Below are 21,411 nucleotides of genomic sequence, written 5' to 3'. Positions count from 1 at the left end.
AGGCAGCTTTATTCGTCATTGATAAGTTCTTTGTAACTCTGTGCTTGTGACATGTGCAGGGGAGAGCGTGGAAGAGAACGCCAATGTTGTGGTGAGACTTCTTATTCGCCGGCCTGAATGTTTTGGCCCCGCTCTTCGAGGTGAAGGCGGTGATGGCTTGCTTGCAGCAATGGAGGAAGCTATCAGAATCTCTCAGGATCCTTCCAGAGACGGGCCGTCTCCGGTGTCTGAGAGCAGCAGAACATTGTAAGACAACATGCTTTCATGTCTTGTGTTAATAATTATCACAGAAAGCTGTTGGGGGTTAATACAGCATGCACCTTCTCTCTGGTAGTTACACCAATGTGCTTTAACATAAAATCTAATGAAAATGACACAACTGGATTCAAACAGAAAAACTTTTACTTTTTACCTGTTTATATAGGTAAAATATATAATTATATAATATATAATAAATAATATATATATATTATAATATATAATAAATATTATAATATATAATAAATATATAATATATTATGCTTGCATGAGGACACGTGTTACGTTATCAACATAACATGTTGATTAAAAACATGTTATGTTGATAAAAATCAAAGTATCATTAAGCTACTATTGAGATGAAGGGCAAATGGTGTGATACTGCTGTGCAGCAGCGACATGCTGGATGAAGAGGAGGATGATACCATCCACATGGGCAATGCCATTATGACCTTCTACTCTGCACTTATTGATCTGCTGGGTCGCTGTGCTCCAGAGATGCATGTGAGTGCTTTATCCATGACAGAATATTGAACATGTCAGACTGAAACCTAGATAATTGAATTTCTTTAACCTACTGCTGTTTTATATCAGCTGATCCATGCTGGGAAAGGTGAAGCCCTCCGCATCAGAGCCATTTTAAGGTCCCTGATTCCCATTGAAGACCTGGTGGGAGTCATCAGCATCGCCTTCTCCATGCCCAATCTGGCTAAAGGTAGATCCAGCCTCAGCTCATATGCAGACAGCAGGAACCATAACTAGCATAAATGAAGATGAGCAAACTCTACTTGGCCTGTGGTTGCCCTGTATCATTGAGCTTACATTTGAAGCATGCTTTTAAAGTATTTCAAAATGTTTTTAGACATGACCTTTTGTGTTCCTCAGATGGGATAGTTGTGGAGCCAGACATGTCAGCAGGTTTCTGTCCAGACCATAAAGCGGCCATGGTCCTTTTCCTGGACCGGGTCTATGGTATAGAAGACCAGAATTTCCTCCTCCACCTTCTTGAGGTTGGATTTCTGCCAGATCTCAGAGCTGCTGCCTCTCTGGACACTGTAAGTCAGCTTTCCCTCCAACCTCCCCTCTGATGCTGGTCAACCTATGACTTTCACACAAATTGGAGTAATATGCTGTAACATGTACTTCTTGGATAAAAAATTACCTGAATCAAAGACATCAATATGAACAATTAAATATTGTGAGTTCTGATTTACTGGAGGTGACCTGTGAAGTACCACAAGGGTCAGTGCTGGGATCTAAACTGTTTTTTTACTGTACATAAATGATATTTGCAATGAATCCAAGTTGTTAGACCACATCTGCACATGAATATGTGGGACCCACTCAAAAACATTTTTAACTGAAAATCTTAATTTTCAGTTATGAAAATTAACTGAAATTAATTTTCAGTTAATTAACATAATATTATTATATAATAATATAGTATTATATTATTATATTTCATATAAGGTATACAGTACAGACCAAAGGTTTGGACACACCTTCTAATTGAATTCAATTAGAAGGTGTGTCCAAACCTTTGGTCTGTACTCTATATTAATTATACCTTAATATACACTGATAAACATTAATTTTCATTAATATATGCGGCAGAAACAGTCTTACCTCTACAGTAGAAGTTAATATCCATAGTTTTTCTTGTCTCTGCTTTCCAGTCAGTGTCGAGGAAAATGAATGATGCTCATTATTTGGCTGCCAACAGCATGTCAAGTACCACTGTGCACAGCTATTCCAGCTTCCCAAGCTGCATTTTCTTACAAATCTGCAAACAGGCAAATTTTCCACAAATAATTTGGAGTTCCTTTGCAGATAGCAGTTGCAGATGGTGGGCTTAAATATTAAAGTCTACACAGTTAAACAGAAAAATGGATGTTTCCTTCTTACTTTTTAAGGATGTTTCTCCTCTCATCTTCCGGTGATGGCTGAAAGGAAGTTTCAGCCATCACATTTTAGTCAGTGTAGAGAGGAGGTATTTTCTCAGACTGACTAAGGTGTTGAAATGTTTTGAACAACCATGAGGTGAAGTCCAACTGCCTTCTGTTTGCTTTGGATGAATCAACTTTGAGTGAAAAATAATCCTAATCCAAATACTAAGTAAAAAAAACTAATTGACACTGCAATGCTGCAGCCTCCATAAGGTTTTAGTTGTTATTTTTACAGTTGAAATAAATTGTTGAAATATTTGATATTAATTTTGAATAATAGTGGATTTGGTCATCAGATGTAAAGTTTGTAATTGATGGAGACTTTAAAAGAAAAAAAACAGTTGCACCACTGACTGTGTTGGCCCTGTCCTCCTGTGCCAGGCTGCCCTCAGTGCCACAGATATGGCCCTGGCCCTCAACAGGTACCTGTGTACAGCGGTGCTGCCCCTCCTGACCAAATGTGCTCCTCTGTTTGCGGGGACCGAGCCGTTCGCCTCTCTGATCGACTCCCTCCTCCACACGGTGTACCGCCTGTCCAAAGGCTGCTGCCTTACCAAAGCTCAGAGGGACTCTATAGAGGAGTGTCTGCTGGCTGTTTGTGGGTAAGCTAATAAGTACAGTCTTACACTGACACTGGATCTATAGTTGAAGCCATATTTCTTACATTTGTCAGGTTTTAAAGAGACGTTTCCTAAAACCGTATAAGTGTGGGAATAAATGGCCACTTCCTGTGTGTCTCCCTGTAATGCAGTAAGCTGAGGCCTTCAATGATGCAGCACCTGCTGAGGAGGCTGGTGTTCGACGTTCCCCTGCTGAATGAACACACCAAGATGCCTCTGAAGGTAACAAGCCTCTCTTTTCTCATCTTTACTCCATCGCCATAAAATATGGAGATGAAAAAAAACAAAAACACTGTTTATGAGATTTATGTTGTTTTACTCCTATGATGTCATATGGTTAGAAGAAAAGACAAAGTATATTTGATTTTCTATAGTTTCCATAGTTGAGCCATTTTGGCAGAAAATTCAGTTCCACCTCATTGCCTCTATGTTTAAAACAAACACCTTCGGGTTATTGAAGTTGCTTTCAAGGAGAGGGTGAAGGTGTGCTGTTCACTAATGAAGCGTGTTACTTTTCCAGCTGCTGACCAATCACTATGAGCGCTGCTGGAAGTATTACTGCCTGTCTGGAGGCTGGGGCAGCTTTGGAGTGGCTTCAGATGAAGAGCTTCACCTCTCCAGGAAACTGTTCTGGGGAATATTTGATGCTCTGTCCTGCAAGGTGAGACCTCACATTTCCTTTTGTCCTTGTTGCCTCACCAAAGCAGCTGTTTTATAGTTTGTTCTGTGTGTATTAAGGGATAAGAACTGTTTTGTAGACTCTTGTTCAGGAGGCTATATCAAAACCACTGTATTTATTGAAACAGCTTTCTTTGACTCAACATGTGACAGGCTGCAAGGTATTAAAATGTGAAGCGGTAACTGCAGCCTGGGATGGACTGCATCTGTGAAGAGATGAGATCCAAACTGAATGAACATCTGTGTTCCTGTGTTTTAACGATGCAGCGTTATGACCAGGAGCTCTTTAAGCTGGCACTGCCATGTCTGAGCGCGGTGGCTGGCGCTCTTCCTCCAGACTACATGGAGTCCAACTACATGGCCCAGATGGAGAAACAGTCCTCCATGGATTCAGAGGGAAACTTCAACCCACAACCTGCAGACACCACTAAGTATGTAACAAGACTCTAGCTACTATGTGCTGCTGCATTTATAGTGCTCTCAGAAATGAAACATGTAGCATCACTTCTGCTGAATGTCTGCTGACTGACAAACTCTTGTTTATACATCCTGTTTTTATCTTTAGTGTAACTGTTCCTGAAAAGCTGGACTATTTTATAACCAGATATGCCGAGCATAATCATGAGAGGTGGTGCATAGAGAAGGTGAGAAGACAATAAGTCTCAACTTGTCCTAAAGTTAGATTTTATCTGTTTATTTGAACTTTATACTTTTTCTTTTACTAAAACAGCTAACAGTTCATACACACTGCCATACCAACACTGTGCACTTTATTTACACAGCATCACTTATACCCAAGACAATCCAAAGTATCATACAGAAAACACAGACTGAAAATAGCAAAACATAAAAGAAAAGAAAAACATGTTATTGAAGCCATCAAAGAAACAAATGTCAAAGCAGTTCATTAGTCAGATTTTTTTTTAAATCAAAAACTGCATGTTTTCAGTCCTGATTTACAGGAACCAACAGAAACACATGCAATGTCTTCATCTTTTAGGTTCATTGTTTTCAGTTGCCTTGGTGTCAGAAACGTTGTAGATTGTTTCTCAGCAACAAGAACAGGAATGAATGTGGTGATGTCATAGGCAGGGTGGAGTCTCCCCCACCACAACACCAAGGCTGTATGTTTGTAAAGCAATGGCACTGAGGTGCAGGATGGGGCTCCGCACAAGTGAGATGTTTACTGCTTTTAGGAGTTCAAAGAGAGGTGGTGCACTTTTGCAGCCGAGGGAAAAGGTCAGACCTTTCAGGCGGAGTACAGTTGATTGTTAATAGAGAAAGTTAAATCATCAGAGCTGTGCAGATCATCTGCTACTGATGAGAAAATCCCCCAACAAGTCCACCGCCTGGCTGAGCTCATGTATCTGCAGACATGGCAACAGAGAAATACAAAATCAGGGTATGTGTAGATTACATGGACAGAGAGTTGTTGTAAAATAACAATAAGTTTGATTCACTTATTTATTTTTTTATGCCTAACACCAGTAACATTACCAACAAACCAATATTCTATTCTTGAATGACTTCTTGTTTTTTAGTTTTCGCATGGCTGGACATATGAAGAACACCTGTGTGAGAGCAGTAAGACCCATCCCCTGCTGAAGCCATACAAAGCTCTGCCTGAGAAGGTGCTGCTCGCTTTCCTTCTCACACCAATCATGTCTTTACTGTGAATCTAAAGAAACTGTACAAAAAACATCACATTTCAGTTTCACATTCCTTTTATCCTTAAGCTGTTCTAAAACTTTGTCAAGTATTTTTACTTTTTTGATATTTGGTTAGTTTAAGCAGTGATCTATAGCTAGCCTGTGACCTTGCAGGACAAGGAGGCGTACTGCTGGTCTGTCAGAGAGTCTCTGAAGACGATGCTGTCATGGGGCTGGAGCATCGACAGAAACAGAGAGGGAGACACGGCCACCCTCCACAACAAATCCAGACGGATATCAACGGCCAGCCAGGTAGCCTAGTGGAGCAATTCATTCATTCATTAAAACATGCTAACCCGGTCAGTGTGTGAATGAGAGTCATGATTATGTAGATGATCACAAAGGTCAGAAGAAATGAAAAGTCAAAGAAGGTCAAAGGTTGTGCAGCACCATTATTTAGGTTCAAACAATAAAAAAATCAAATCATGATAAACCATTTGGTTCAAACCTCCTTGAATTAAATAACCTGAATATTATTTGGTGATTGTCGACTGAAACACTTTGCATGGATTACACACAACATTCATTTTTCTGCAAGCCCAGTAAGTGAGCAAAATAATGCGCCACAGTTTTTTTGTGTATCATTTCTACACATGGCCCATGATGTACTTTAAATCATTAATGGCATGACAGTATGATTACATTATTGCCCATGAAGAGAAACGTCTGACCAGAAGGTTCTGTGGTCAGAAAATTCTGCAGAGTGAGGTTAGTGTGGTTTGTGACATTCTGCTCCTAATGTCCACAGCTGTCTTTTGAAGGAGCTCCAGCTTTCAGCCCAAGACCTGTTGACATGAGCAATGTTACACTGTCCAGAGATATGCAGGTAAATATGTTTCTCTAAATAAACCCTGAAAGTACAAAGCTGCAATAAATGTATGTAAATAATTAGTCACAGGGCTTCAACCTGTGTCCTAAATTAAAAATAAATGTTATTTTCAGTGTTATGCAACCATACATGATAATCATTTTGTATTTCCAGTCTATGGCTGAGCTGCTTGCTGAAAATTATCATAATATCTGGGCAAGACAGAAGAAAATGGAGCTAGAAGCTAAAGGTAACAGGCAGCACAACACAGCAAGACCTCTGATGTTCATATGATGCTTCTGTTATTTTAGTCTGACATTCATTTACCTTCCTAAATATTATGCATAACTGTCAAGGCAATATTCAGTTTAGATGTTTTTTTAATATTCCACCACAGCCAAACAAATAAGAGTCAGTTACTTAGAGTGGTAGTGAGAGAAGGCCTCCCCAAAGTAAAGCTCTGCTGTTTTTAGACAGACATCCTCCTCGTTTTTTGCCTCCAGATCTTTTCAGACTGTCAACAAGGTGTAATGAATAATTTGAATAAAAACTTAGTTCTCTTTGGGGGTTTGTTTGCTGCTTTAGGTGAAATGGTCTAGGGTTTTCTGTGTGTTTGCTCATTGACATCTTCAGGTGGAGGAAGACATCCTCTTCTAGTTCCCTATGACACGCTGACTGCCAAAGAGAAATCCAAGGATCGAGAAAAAGCTCAAGACATTCTCAAGTTTCTCCAGATCAACGGTTACATCGTATCCAGGTAGAAACACGTCCATTCTTCCTTGTAGACTGATTAGAAGCTCAGTGAAGTATAATTATATCTATTTAGATTGAATCCTTTTGAGAAAAAATAATCTTTGCTGCATCTTTGGTGTACTTGCACAGTCTAATACTACATTTTGCTGTGCTGTTTGCTGGAAAACCAGCTGCTACAGTATGTATGGACAGGATGTCCATACTTAGCATTTGTTGCTTTCATCTCACTAGTGATGAACTGCAAGTTTAACAAGCCAAAGAAAATATGGACAATGGATTGATGAGAACAGGCCCTGTTTTGTGCAACAGAAAATGTTTCAAAGAGGTTCTAATTCAGCTTAAACTTCAGGATAATTTGTAGATCAACTAGGTCAGGAGCACTTCAAACAGCCCCATGCTAAGGTAATACATTAAATCTTACACTTAATATACAAAGTTTTGAAATGGTAATCTTTTTGGAGTTAATGAGAAAATTTGCTGCTTTTGTTGTTTTTTGAGACAATTCAGGAAAAGCTGGATTATTGGAACTTCAGTTGTCTGAACCTGCTACTTACTGACGCGTCAGCTGACATTTGTTATTTAGGTGTTATTTTGCTGTAGAATGTCTCACTGTTGGGTCAGTGCATGCTCTACCTCATAGCTTTGGCTGAAATAGAAGAGACATGCTGCACTGTTTGAATCTTCTGTTTCAGAGGAAAGAAGTCTCCAGAGCTGGACACTCCAGCAATCGAGAAGAGGTTTGCCTACACATTCCTCCAGAAGCTCATCACATATGTAGACCAGGCTCACCAGCATATGATGGAGTTTGGTATGATTCTTCAGTTGTTGCCTACTTATGAAATATCACATGACCCATATCATGAAATGACAGTCTGAACCATGTTATGCAGCTGAACTCCTACAACTACTGTCCTAGACATTGTTGTCAAGAAAGACAGGCTTAACTTCTAAAAATATACAATGTACTGGACTAATGAGAAATGAGTTTTTCTACAGAGTTCTCTTTAGCTTCTCTAAATTGACAATTTGAGGAAAGTGTTTAATGCATGTAAATGTATGCAGATTTCACAGTTTGTTCCTGTTCTTTATGTCTTTCAGATGTGGGAGCAAAGCTGAAAGGAGGAAAGATTCCTCATGAACAGCAAATAAAGTTCTTTGGAAAGGTCTCACCTCTTTTAGTTTGTTTTCATTCAGTTCTGATTTTTATAGTATTTTTACACTTTACTGTGTTTCAGAAAGTCCTGATCTCATCCCAGCAAGAAATCTGTCAGTTGATGAATTATCAATTATTGACCAATTATCAAATGGAATTATTAGATGTAAAATAATTGTCAGATGCATTTCAAAGAGAAGTTTGAGTTGTAAGTCATTTCTCTTGGAATGTACAGAAATTCCTTTATTTCATCCTGCCTTCTTTCTGGTAAATACCACAGTGAGTTTTCAGTCTAAGTAAAATATTTGCTCATCATGTCTTTATGACTGAATATTTCAGAAAGCTGGATTTGGAGAGAAAATGTATGAAGTGATCAAAAGCGGTGTGTGAGAGCACTGCTGGTCATCATTTGAGCTAACTGTTTGGGAAAAATAGCAACAATCTGTAAATTATGTTTAAAATGATGAGAAAACCTGGGGGGTTTCAGAACAGGGGAGGAACCAAAAGACCCTCCAAACCCTAACCCACCTCTGTAATGTTCCTGTTTGATTAATAAATGTATTTACACTCTCTGTGCATCATTTTACCACCAGGTTGTTTTGCCGTTGGTGGATCAGTACTTCAAAAACCACAGGCTGTACTTCCTGTCCACAGCCATTCATCCAATCAGCAGTGGAGGCCATGCCTCAAATAAGGAGAAGGAGATGGTGACCAGGTGAGAACCACAAACCCAGCTAGCTTCAGACTGTGTTGGAGCAGAAGTATGTTTCACACTGAGGAAAGTCTTGCAGCATCTCGTAAATGATCGTCTGTACCCCCAGGCTGCATCACCACATCTTCTCTTTATAGTCTTCCTTTTAATAATTCAACTTTCTCATCCTAATTTTGTGAATCTTTTCAGTCTTTTTTGCAAACTTGGAGTTCTTGTCAGACATAGGATATCCTTGTTCGGTAAGGCTGCTTGATCCCTTGCTCTAAAATGCTTCTGTTACTGTTTTGCCAGCAATCTTCTTTTGGTTTGATGGAACTGGTGTGTTGCTGTTTTTCTTGGCATGCCATCATCTTCTAAACCTGCTCAATTAGAACAAAGCAGGAATCATGTACATATTAGGCGACAACGCAGTTTACTGGAACGTAAATTGTTCCAGTAACTATTGCTATAAATGACAATATTATTGTTTTGAGACCATCTTCAAGCAATATATTGATCATGGCAGAATAATGTTTGCCCTCTCAAAGACCAATAACCTTTTGTAAAGAATGTTTAAAACTAGAGCTGGAAGAAATTTTAAACATCCAAAATAAAGCACAATCAAAAGCATTAAATAAAAAGGAAATAAAAACCACCTTCAGCTGAAACTAAATAGATTATGATATCTATGTAAATCAAATAGCCCTTCAAAAATATGAATCATCATACTGGAAATTATTGAACTCTTGAATGATTTACCATGTGGTAAATCATTTAATTTTCATACTTTTGTGCCAAATCTTTGGAATCTCTAGGGGTCATTGGCCATATCAATATTAGCACCCATACTGTAAATGGAGAGATCTCTCTTACGGTGCTAAAGGGCACTAAGGCTGGAAGCAACAACCCCATCAGACCTCTGACAGGCTGGGCTCTCTCGGCTGCTTTTTGCAGCTACAGTGCCTTGCTTAGAGGCACTAGTTTGGGATACTGACCACCACTGGCTCTGTAGATTGTTATGAGGATGCTGGTGTTGAACAGTATTTGTCAGACTGCCAGTGGTAATCCTCCACCAGCTGAGGTCTTCGCAGGCCTCTGCGGAGACGACCTTCATGCTGCTGCTGCTGCTGCTGCTGCTGCTGCTGCTGAAAGGTCATGACCTGTACAGGGTGATGATAATCTCCTTTGTTTCATGCAATAAATAGTTTATTCCAATACAGACTGACTGTGATCTCAGTCTGGAGCTGTACAACAAATGACAGAAGGGAAAGCTTCTGATAGTCTGTGGATATGATGGGATTACATGCTGAGCTAAAATCACTGTGCAGAATTGCGGTACAGATGATGACTCAGAGACGCTCTGTAATGTGTGCTTTAATGGTTACTGAGGTCAGCTAGACATGATGCCAGTCATTCACCAGGCCAAGGTCACCAAGGTTCCAAGTTTTGTCTGGTTTGTTGTCCAGTCATGATGCTCATGTGTTTTACATGCAAATTCTGCACACCTGAGTTCATGTAGACCAGACACTGTTATTCTGCGTATTCTGACATTTGGTATTTTTTTATATTTATTTATAGTGGCTCCTGAATGGTACAGCTTGTGCAAGTATTTCCCTGGTGCCCTGGTGTAGGATGACTATTTTTCTTTTCTTGACCAATCTGATTATTCCACTGCAGCCAGCAGACATGCCATAAACTTTTCTTACTTGTCGGCAAAGTCCATCTTCTCCTTTCTGTTTGTTAGCCTTGAGGAAAAAAATTTTCATTTAGAGCCAAATCTGTCCCAGTTACTCATGAAGTGGCTTAAATGCTTTCCACTTCGCATCTGTTTGTACATCCAAACAGAGGCTGAGTCATGCTGGAACTCTCTAAGATACTCAATGGTTTTAGTAAGGAGATGTGTGAGAATGTAAAACATATATAGTTGGTTACAATAGTTAAACTGTACAGCTTTAATTATAATAAAAATCCATTTAAAGGTTCATCTTGCAGAGCACTACTGATATGGTAATATCTTTATCGTCTTCATACAGATGAGTGTAAGCATACAGTCAGATCTGCTTCACAAAGTGTTTTTATTCTTTCCAGCATTTCCCCAATTATCCGGAAACACCAACATATTCAATCTACTTTCTGTTCACTGTGCCAGGTGCCCATGCTGCCATCACTCCACACTCACAGTTCAAGTAAAATAAAAAGTACACCGTCCATTAGTTCTGGGATCCTAACCCATACATCAGCTGGTGTTCATGATTTAGTAGAATCTAAAACTACATCAGATACCTGTGTATCTTTAGTTAGAAAACACTAAAATACAAAAGTATGTTTAGAAAACCCCCCAAAACAAATACATCCCCAAAGCCAATATATAAATACAAAATAAGCTTTTACTGGTTTTCACCCAGACTGTGGGGAAAAAGTTCCCCACTATCCCACTACATCATCTTTACTCTCATCTGTAGAATTTCAGCGTCACTTCATTTCAAAGATGTCCTTAGTAGCTTAATAGCTTTACATCTAAGGACATCTGTGTTTATATGCATGCTTTCTGTTGTGTGTGTGTTTTGTTCCACCATCCACTGCACCCATGGTAAAAACCCATCAGAGCAGTTTCTAAGGTCTGTGTGCTAAATTAGATAGAAGGTAGTGACAGCAACCCCTGTTGACAGACTGTGGTTCTGGTATTTAGCTCATCATGTGGTTTCTGTTTTCCAGGGAACAATGCAACATCAATCGTCAACTGCCTGCAGATACTAGGACAGAGCCTAGATGCGAGGTACTGTTGTTTTCATTAAAACAACTTGCAAAAACATTAATAGATTAATAAACAGCTGTCTTTGCATATTTCACATTGATATAATTTGGCAGTGTACAGCAAAAACTGCTTTGATTAATATAATAATATTAATTATAAAGCACACAACTGTGATCTTGAAGGTCCTACTTATGTTTTCCAGTAAAGCCATATAGAAAATTATGTTGGGCCACATTTGGCCCCTGGGTGTTGAGTTTGACACATGCATTAGAACACATGACTTGCTGAGTCTTGTTTGTCAGATTAAAAGTACCTTTTGAAAACAACTTTTAAACAGGTAATAAACACAGTTTTCATTAAGCCCATATCCCTGTTTTTTAAGTAGTTTTCATTGATCTGATGTACTATTCTAATTACAGTTTACATTAAGTATGTAGACTGTAATGGACCTCAGTGCAGCTTTTGACACTGTTGACCATGACATATTACTGAATCGACTGGAGAGTTGGGTCGGACTCTCCGGTCCAGTGCTTAACTGGTTTGAATCGTACATAAAGAACAGGAATTTCTTTGTTTCAATTGGAAACTTCTCATCAAAGAGGTCAAAGGTCACATGTGGGGTACCCCAAGGTTCAATCCTAGGACCCCTCTTATTCAATATCTATATGCTCCCACTAGCTCAGGTTATAACAGGAAATAATATCAGCTACCATAACTATGCAGATGACACACAGCTCTACATTACGATGTCACCAGGAGACTCAGAACCCATCCAATCACTGAACAGATGTTTAGAACAGATAAATGTGTGGATGTGCCAAAACTTCCTCCAGCTGAACAAAAACAAAACTGAAGTTATTATTTTTGGACCTAAAGAGGAACGATCTAGAGTCAGTGCACAGCTTCAGTTATTACAACTAAAAACCAGTGATCAGGCCCGAAACCTGGGAGTAGTGATGGACTCTGACCTGAACCTTCAGAGCCACGTAAAGACAGTCACAAAGACAGCCTTCTATCACCTGAAGAACATTTCCAGGATTAAAGGACTAATGTCTCAGCCAGATCTAGAGAAACTCATCCATGCCTTTATCTTCAGTCGTATTGATTATTGTAACGGCGTCTTCACAGGTCTGTCCAACAAATCAATCAAACAGCTGCAGCTGATCCAGAATGCTGCTGCTGCAGTTCTCACTAAAACCAGGAAGATAGAGCACATAACACCAGTTTTAAAGTCTCTCCACTGGCTCCCTGTAGCTCAAAGAATAGACTTTAAAATACTGTTGTTAGTTTATAAATCACTGAATGGTTTAGCACCACAATACATTAAAGATCTGCTGTTATTGTATCAACCTTCCAGAACTCTCAGGTCTTCTGGTTCTGGTCTGCTCTGCATCCCCAGAACCAGAACCAAACGAGGAGAAGCGGCATTTAGCATCTATGCACCAAAAATCTGGAACAAACTTCCAGAAAACTGTAAAACAGCTGAAACACTGACTTCCTTTAAATCTCAACTAAAAACCCACTTGTTTAGAGTTGTATTCAAAACGTAATCAATTGCAAATTTATTGACGGAATCTGACTATGTTGTGTTTTTATTGTTGATTCTATGTTGCATTGTATTTTTGTGTTTGATTTGATGTAAAGCACTTTGAAATGCCTTGCTGCTGAAATGTGCTATATAAATAAAGTTTGATTGATTGATTGATAATGTCTGTAATGTTTCAAACATGAAACTGTCATGTTTTCATTAGCTGTAAGCAGACAGTCATCAAGGCTTTCGTTAAGGGAAAAGTTTCACTTGGTGATAAACTTTCTGAAATAAATGAACTTTTCAATAATATTATCTATTAATTGGGTCTGTATATCCTGACAATAAAGAAAGTAAATGTGAACACATGCAGTTTGAATAGTTTGAGACTGTCAGCTCTCAAACAGTCTCAAATGTAAATCAGTAACATGAGCTTCATATCCCCAAGTCATGGTTCTTCTGACCATGGCAATAACACCAAACCTTTTTCTCTCAGGACAGTAATGAAGACTGGACTGGAGTCAGTGAAGGCAGCTCTGCGGTCCTACTTTGATAGTGTGGCAGAAGATTTGGAGAAAACTCAGGAGAACCTGAAGCTGGGCCAGTTCACCCACTCCAGAGAGCAACCACGCGGAGTGACTCAGATCATCAACTACACCACCTTCGCCCTGCTGCCAGTGCTGTCCTCCCTGTTTGAGCACATTGGGCAGAATGTGTTTGGAGAGGACCTCATGTGTGCGTAACGACATGAGTTTGACTATATTTGTTCTCCAAGCAGAATGTTCATGTTTCCAAAATGCTTGTCTCTCTTGTTCCAGTGGATGAAGTCCAGGTGTCCTGCTACAGAATACTGAATAGTCTCTACTTTCTGGGAACCAACAAAAGTATCTATGTGGAGAGGTACTGAAGATCCTACACTTCTCAACCTCCATTAATAATCAGCTTACATTTAGTGATACATCCAAAAATGTGAAAGTCAAGCTTTGTGTTAGTATTATGCATTTCTTGTATGATGAATCATGCAAGTAGTATCATTGGTGACAAGTAAAGTACAGAAGTGCCTCAATTGGTGGCTCATTGCTGCTTGTGATCTTCAGTTTGCAGCCAAACATCTAGACAATATTTGTTGCTTTGGTATAGCAACAGTTTAACAGCTTCTGAGAAAGTCTCAGTTTTAATGTTGTATTTAATGTTGTAGCAGTGATACTTCATCTATTACCTTAGACAAAAGATGTAGCCATAAGTATCCAGTTTGCTTTGGCTTATTTAGTAAATGAGGGAATGTCTCAGCCTCGCCCTGACACGTCGTCCTGCTGGGCTGGCTGGGATGTACCTCCTCTGCCTCTAGTTGTACTAGTGAATTACCTCAAATACAGGGTCAGTAGTTAGTTTTAGTCAACTCAAATACTTTTTTACAATCTTCTCATACATCCTCTTTATTTACCCACTGTCACATGATCTAACTTCATCACTTCCTCTCCTGTTTCCATGCACATCAGACAGCGGCCAGCTTTAGGAAAGTGTTTAGCTGCCTTCTCAGCAGCCTTCCCTGTCGCCTTCCTGGAGCCACAGCTCAACAAGTTTAACGGCTTCTCCATTTACAACAACAAAGCAAGCAAAGACAGAACAGGTACTCTGCTTTACATTCAGCAGCCTTATTTAATGATTAAATTGGGCTTCAGGGTCTGTTAAATGAGAGTCTTTAACAGTCAAATCAATTCAACTCAACATCTTTAACAAGTATTTTTACAAAAGCAATGTCTTTCATAGAACATAAAATCACCGCCCAACTTGGTTTATTGAAGACCTTAATGAACTGGGAATTAAACATTTAACTATATGATGAGGATGGAATGTAAAACAAAATCTTTTTGTTGTAAAAGTATCAACATAAATCAGAAATAAACATTTTACTTAGTGATGAACATCTTAACACTGCTGGCAATGCAACATAGCTTAATCTGTAACTTACATCCTGTAGATTCTTCTGGATTATAATTGAGTGGCCACGAGCAGTGGAGAGAGACTTACACAGTATCACAAATGACATCAGCTAACCTCACCCTTCTTTCTGTCAGAGGTAATTCAAGCAAGACTGCTGGCAAATTGGGAAACTGTAGAAATCCACATCAAAAACCCAACAAAGATCAAACTAAACAAGGCAGGGAGTGCATGTTCTGGAAGGGCATTATGAAGTCACTGATGGAACATTTTTATTTGTGCCACTAGAGCAGGGGTGTCAAACTCCAGTCCTCAAGGGCCAGTGTCTTGCAGTTTTTAGATGTGCTACAGGTACAAAACACTGGAATGAAATGGCTTAATGGCCTCCTCCTTGTGTAGATCAGTTCTCCAGAGCCTTGCTAATGAACTAATTATTCTATTCAGGTGGTGAAGCAGAGGCACATCTAAAAGTTGCAGGGCAGTGGCCCTCCAGGACTAGAGTTTGACACCTGTGCACTGAGGGAAATAAAAACAAACCCAGGACAGCCACAGGGAGGCCTGTTAGCTGCTGTGCCTGGGGCCCCTGATAGTATGACGAGCCTTAACAACAACAACAAGGCTAATTCATGGAACAGGCAACAGAACTCAGAGCCTACAGTGACCACCACAAAACCTAACAAGAGAAAAACCTGTATTAGAGTTCTGCATCACTTTGTGACACATTGTTATACTTTTCTGCTCTCAGCTTTGGGTCTGCCAGGGCCAGTTGGAGATGTGTGTCCTTTGGTTCCAAACCTCGAAAAGTCTCTGGAAGAGATCATGGAGCTGGCTGAGTCTGGCATGAAGTATACTCAGATGCCTCATGTGATGGAGGTGAAACACTCATTTTTCAACTTTACTCATTATCATGAAGAAGGTCCGCTTCCTCAGGGCGAATCACGTTTCCATTTCTTGGTAGCTCAGTCCAGGGGTGATCAAAGGGCAGTCCAGAGATGTACTGCCTTGCAAATTTTCCTGAATAAAATGAATAGCTTGTTAGCAGGCCTCAGGAAACTGACTGACTGAAGATGAGGGAATTCAGGTGATCATTCTGGTGTGTTAGAGTCAGGGTGCATATGAATGCAGCAGGATGGTAGGTCTGGATTGGACCTGGACATCTCTACCCTGCCTGTCTGATGTCTCCATGTGTTCTGAGGAAGAGCTTATGTTGCCTCTGTTACACCCCAGACTTTCCTAACAAGGTAGGAAAGTAGGAGAGCCGTACATGGACTCAGTTGAATAGTGAGGTGAAGATGACAAGTTTGGGCAACTAATCAGTAATTAACACTGGGAAGTCTCAGTAATCATTTCCAAAGAGGAAAAACAAGAAGGCGAGAGAGGATTTAAATTTGAAGCATTTCATCGACCAACAAAATAATTGCTGCACTGTTGGTTCAGCAATATTGTTTTGAGAAAGGAGTATGTAGAGACTTCCAACACAGTTCTTATACATTCTGCTCACTACAGACTTGTCCTGTCATCCTGCACTGCTGGCTTTATTCTACAAAAGATGCATACAGTAGACAGTAATTCCAGAGAAACCTAGGAGAGAACATGCTTCACAGAAAAAAAGCTTTTTGCCCTTATCTCAGAGGCTAACACAGACTCTATCAACAATGACCAAAGTGATCCCAAGGGGAATATCCCAAATTGCTACCTGGTGAGGTTATGCGTTATGTGTGGGACCGCAGTAGTTCTGGAAGTAGCCTTCTTTCCACAACCACTGAGTGGCCGGTTTAAACCCCCACTCCTTGAATCTCAGTCACTTTGCAGATATGTCAGTGGGCAAGACACATCAGGCCCCAGTGGAGGACAGCCTTAATGCTCTTAGTCTGCCCCAAAAAGAACTGACTAGAATAGAAATATCCTTTATTGTTTTACAGCGGAGATATTTAAGTGTTATTGCAGCATAGGGACATGCAGCTTCAAACATCTCTGTATTAATGAATGTGCTATTTGCATAACACATTTCAGCAACAAGGCAGTTCAAAGTGTTTTACATCATAAACATACAAAAATAACATGATAAAATAAAACATCTGATAGGTATTTTTTAAACCTACATAAAAAGAGAACCACAGACAACGTTTATGAGTTTTCAACCAAGCTTCTGCAGAAGGAGAAGACACAGCAAACCACTTCTCCAAGGTGTTTACCATGTGTTCTGACTCCCTGTAGCAGAGCCTGTCTTTTTATTAAGCAGGAGGAAAGAAAGGAGTCGGGAGTGAAATGTGGGAGAGTGATCAATTAAAAGAAGGGGGCTATTCTGAAACAAGGAAGAACTTCATTCTACACACTCACAGTTTAAGGAGTATACCAAGATAAGAAGCAGCTGCAGCTTCAAGGTTTAGGGAAAAAGAAAGTTTTGTCTTTCACACAGTTTAACAAATTCTTCCTGTCTGGGGTGTGAATACTAAACCTTTAAATGAAAAGCAAACTGGTAACTACTTATGTAAGAATGATAACAAAACATAATTATTCTAACAACATCATACAATTGAAAAACCAGTAACAAACATTACATTTTATCAAGTGCCAAAATGTCAAGTGAACATCAATACACATCAACCATGTGTACTGATGATCATCAAAATTATCAATACACATCATGACGCATAAATGCATGGATGAGTTTCTCTAGATCTTGCTGAGACATTAGTCCTTTAATCCTGGAAATGTTCTTCCGGTGATAGAAGGCCGACTTTGTAATGGGCCAGACTTTCTTGTAATGGACCAGACATTGTCTATGGCCCGATAAAGCATCAGTATGTGTTTGTCCTTTTTGTGTAGGTAGTGTTGCCCATGTTGTGCAGCTATATGTCACACTGGTGGGAGCATGGACCAGAAAGCAATCCTGACAAGGACGACAGCTGCTGCACATCTGTTACCTCAGAGCACATGAACACACTGCTGGGAAACATTCTGAAAATCATCTACAACAACCTGGGAATTGACGAGGGGGCCTGGATGAAAAGACTGGCTGGTAAATCAGCACAAACAATGCTTGTAGCAGAGACACTGCATTTAAATGGACTGTAGATTCTTATTCCCTACAACGTTCTCCTTATGGATGTATTTTACTGCATGGCTAAATCAGTCAAGTTAAGACACATATAGCTACCTTTAACTCTGTTCTGACTAATTTAAAGACCTCACAGGTAACAAGTAGCAGATGTCTTTGAATTTACATTCGTTTTATTTTATGCTTACTTGCAAATGTCTTTCTTTATACCTGTCCTCAAGTCTTTTCCCAGCCAATCATCAGCAAAGCTAAAGCCCAACTGTTACAGACACACTTCCTGCCTCTTATGGATAAACTCAAAAAGGTACATCTCTTTTTCACCTTGTTGTTCTGTGCTCTGGTTATGTGCTACAAAGGCCATTTATAAAGTAAAGGTTCCGTTGCCACTGGCAACAAAACAGAGTCACTTTGTTGAGAAAAAAAGGAAAACGTATTGACATAATAGAACTACAGACTGGCCACTGAAACAAAGGTAGAACCCAGCTTTCACCAGTCAGTCAGAATAAGTCTGTTAGAAAAAATGAAGATGTTTCAGGGACCAAATGGTTCTGTCTACCATGGAATGTTTTCATACCTGACAGTATGTCACTTCTTCTCTTTCATCTTTACATTTCAAACGCTAAAAATGTTAAAGTGTCAAAACCACTTCTATGATTTAAAAAGATTAACTACTGTGCTTTCATTCTGTGAACATGAAAACTTTAATTATGATTTTTTTTTTTACAGAATACCATAGCTACAGTTTCACTTTTGACTAGATTATTTGAACATTCAGTGATATGGAGGTGACAGACGTCCATCTCCAGCGCTTCACTGTCTGGAAGGTTTTCACCCAGACTGGATGAAGCTATTAATCATCAAACCCACATTGAGTTAGATGGTAGTGAGTGAGCAGCAACCGAGAACTGAACATGTGAACATGACGTTATCTTTTTCCATCCTCCATCTTATTTGATGAGAAGCTCACAGCTCTGATTTAGGAAGCAATGAAAATAAAAGATGGACAGATGTGACTTTGAAAGAGAACCTCTGTTTTCTAGAAATGAACTTTTTCAGTAGACTGTTGAACCATGCTGCAGAGGTTTTTAAACTTCTGTTGGATATTTATACTGAAACACACTGCAAACACTCTGCCTCTGTGTAAGACTGCACCAATCTGTTCCTGTGTTCTGCAGAAAGCTGCAGTGGTTCTGATGGATGAGGAGCAGAGCAGGGCTGAAGGGAGAGGTGAGATGTCTGAGACAGAGCTCCTCATCATGGATCAGTTCACCATACTGGTCAGAGACCTGTATGCCTTCTACCCGCTGCTCATACGATTTGTGGACTACAACAGGTACAGTGTTGTTGTGTAACACTGTGGAAATGTGTGTCCTTGCATCCATTGTGTTTGTTTCACCAACCGATCTATGACCAAGTGGAAGTAACTGCTTTTTAAGGCTAAATAGCTAAAACTAGAATATTTTTGTCAACACATCAATTATATCCTAGTAATCTTACTGATAGGACACTTACTGGAGTGAAGCATGTCACTGCACTGCCTGATGTATAAATCTGTACTACAGAGGAAGATGGCTAAAAGAGTCCAACCCAGAGGCAGAAGAGCTGTTCAGAATGGTGGCTGAAGTTTTCATATTTTGGGCCAAGTCTCATGTAAGAACCTTACTTTTCTGGAGTAACTTTGTATTTTTTTTTAAACACAATGATAGACATTTCAATATTAATAACTAGCACACTGCAGCAATTTCAGTAACCAAGTGGTCACAAGAGCACAGTGAAGGTTTTAGATGTGGGCCATATGGTGCAAAAAGGATGCACCAGCACCTGATAAAAAATTATTCAGTTAAATGTAGAGTCTCATTGTCTCATTTTGATTGGTTGGTTTGGCAGCAGAAGGAGGGGCTTGTAAAGTATGCCATTTACGTATTAACTGCCAATGTAAGTACATGCAAATGATGCATTATTAACACTGTGATCTCCTAATAACCCATATTTTATTTGTGCTAATATGAATATCTGGATGTGGCTGTATGTAATGAACCTGGTCAGGAGTGCATGAACTCAACAGTGACTCAACTGGAGGACTCAGGTTTTCTTACGGTTCTATTATCTCAAAGGCAGTGGCGGTTCAGTGAGGCACGGTTCAGAGAATGCAGTATGTCAGTGTGACTCCAAGTTGTTTTGTCATCTATCTGTAGAACTTCAAAAGAGAAGAGCAGAATTTTGTGGTCCAGAATGAAATCAACAACATGTCATTCCTTATCTCCGACACCAAGTGCAAGATGTCAAAGGTACGACACACAGGCACGTTCAAAAGGAATAAAGCAACAAACAATTACTGACAAAAAGGATAATATCATTAAATGTATAATAATCTATGTCAATAAGTACTGTCTTATCAAGATAATTTGGACATATGTTAAAATAAGCATATGTATCCCTTTTCATTTGATTGGGCTTCAGGGTATAGTTTCAGACCAGGAGAGGAAGAAGATGAAGAGGAAGGGTGATCGATACTCGACTCAGACCAGTTTGATCGTGGCCACGTTGAAACGCCTGCTGCCTGTGGGACTGAACATCTGTGCTCCAGGAGAACAGGAGCTCATCGCCCTGGCTAAGAACCGATTCACACAGGTAGCAGGATGGCACAGATACACTTAGTTTGAATAGTTCACAACAAGCTGAATCGGAGAGGCTCAGGTAACTTTCAAAGCTGATTTGGGATTTCTTTTCAACTGCTGCATTTTCACCTCAAACAGACTACATGGATTGTACCCAGAGGTGCACCAATTTATCGGTGTCAAATTTCTTAATTTTGGGAGATCGGTCAATTTTTACATATGAAGCCGATCTTATCCAACGATCTTATTTAGCTTGGCAAAGGTCTAAGAATCAACCGCTGTCCTCTTTTGCTCAGATAAGAGAAAGGTTTGACTGACAGGCTGGGGATCCAAGTTATGTCTGCAAGTTTACAATTAACAATAGTGAACCCACTGTTGCCAACTCAACAATTGTCTTGCTATATTGAGCAACATTTCAGACAAAATAATTGGTTTGGACCAAAATCGAAATCGGCAGTTTAAGCTTTTTAAAAGATCGGTAATCTGTAATCAGCAATGGTCCAGAAAACTGCAATCGGTGCACCCCTAACTGTACCAAAATGAGACGAAAATCCATGTTTGTAGTTAAGGTTGAAAGCCAAAGACCAAAATTTAGCTTTAAGGATTGTTTTAAAAGACAGTAAGGTGGCCTCTCTAATGGCTAGCTCTGCTCTCAAAGCTGAATAAAGGAATGCAAACATTTTGCATCACAGAAAAACATAAACAAGACAACACATGAATTTGCTTTTTTTTAAAGCAGTTATTGAAAAAATGTGCATTTGTCAACAGAAGGACACGGAGGATGAGGTTCGAGAGATCATCAGGAACAATCTCCATTTACAAGGGAAGGTAAAAATGATTTTCTTTTGTCATTGTAACAAAATGTCATTAGATTGCTAAAAAGAAAATCTGT

General features: G+C 39.6%; 1 protein-coding gene across 3 annotated transcripts in view; it reads left to right on the top strand.

Annotated features, from left to right (window-relative positions):
- The window catches only part of ryr2a (ryanodine receptor 2a (cardiac)), a 132,553-nt gene that overhangs the window by 73,429 nt on the left and 37,713 nt on the right, over positions 1 to 21,411 (top strand). For all 3 annotated transcript variants that reach the window (XM_044102021.1, XM_044102020.1, XM_044102022.1), the window contains 30 exons: positions 60 to 246; positions 651 to 762; positions 853 to 973; positions 1,144 to 1,313; positions 2,586 to 2,806; positions 2,956 to 3,046; positions 3,345 to 3,485; positions 3,770 to 3,933; positions 4,068 to 4,146; positions 5,044 to 5,133; positions 5,326 to 5,463; positions 5,960 to 6,037; positions 6,194 to 6,269; positions 6,653 to 6,776; positions 7,465 to 7,580; positions 7,871 to 7,935; positions 8,519 to 8,640; positions 8,827 to 8,876; positions 11,332 to 11,392; positions 13,396 to 13,634; positions 13,718 to 13,799; positions 14,399 to 14,529; positions 15,586 to 15,713; positions 17,670 to 17,862; positions 18,123 to 18,205; positions 19,077 to 19,234; positions 19,464 to 19,551; positions 20,097 to 20,189; positions 20,362 to 20,532; positions 21,288 to 21,347. In XM_044102021.1, coding sequence (XP_043957956.1) covers positions 60 to 246; positions 651 to 762; positions 853 to 973; positions 1,144 to 1,313; positions 2,586 to 2,806; positions 2,956 to 3,046; positions 3,345 to 3,485; positions 3,770 to 3,933; positions 4,068 to 4,146; positions 5,044 to 5,133; positions 5,326 to 5,463; positions 5,960 to 6,037; positions 6,194 to 6,269; positions 6,653 to 6,776; positions 7,465 to 7,580; positions 7,871 to 7,935; positions 8,519 to 8,640; positions 8,827 to 8,876; positions 11,332 to 11,392; positions 13,396 to 13,634; positions 13,718 to 13,799; positions 14,399 to 14,529; positions 15,586 to 15,713; positions 17,670 to 17,862; positions 18,123 to 18,205; positions 19,077 to 19,234; positions 19,464 to 19,551; positions 20,097 to 20,189; positions 20,362 to 20,532; positions 21,288 to 21,347 — 3,632 coding nt within the window. The remainder of the gene's footprint in view (positions 1 to 59; positions 247 to 650; positions 763 to 852; positions 974 to 1,143; positions 1,314 to 2,585; positions 2,807 to 2,955; positions 3,047 to 3,344; positions 3,486 to 3,769; positions 3,934 to 4,067; positions 4,147 to 5,043; positions 5,134 to 5,325; positions 5,464 to 5,959; positions 6,038 to 6,193; positions 6,270 to 6,652; positions 6,777 to 7,464; positions 7,581 to 7,870; positions 7,936 to 8,518; positions 8,641 to 8,826; positions 8,877 to 11,331; positions 11,393 to 13,395; positions 13,635 to 13,717; positions 13,800 to 14,398; positions 14,530 to 15,585; positions 15,714 to 17,669; positions 17,863 to 18,122; positions 18,206 to 19,076; positions 19,235 to 19,463; positions 19,552 to 20,096; positions 20,190 to 20,361; positions 20,533 to 21,287; positions 21,348 to 21,411) is intronic.

This window comes from Gambusia affinis, linkage group LG20, assembly GCF_019740435.1.
Source record: "Gambusia affinis linkage group LG20, SWU_Gaff_1.0, whole genome shotgun sequence".
Lineage (NCBI taxonomy): Eukaryota > Metazoa > Chordata > Actinopteri > Cyprinodontiformes > Poeciliidae > Gambusia > Gambusia affinis.
The sequence above is the reverse complement of the archived record's forward strand: the minus strand, read 5'-3'. Positions and strand labels throughout refer to the sequence as shown.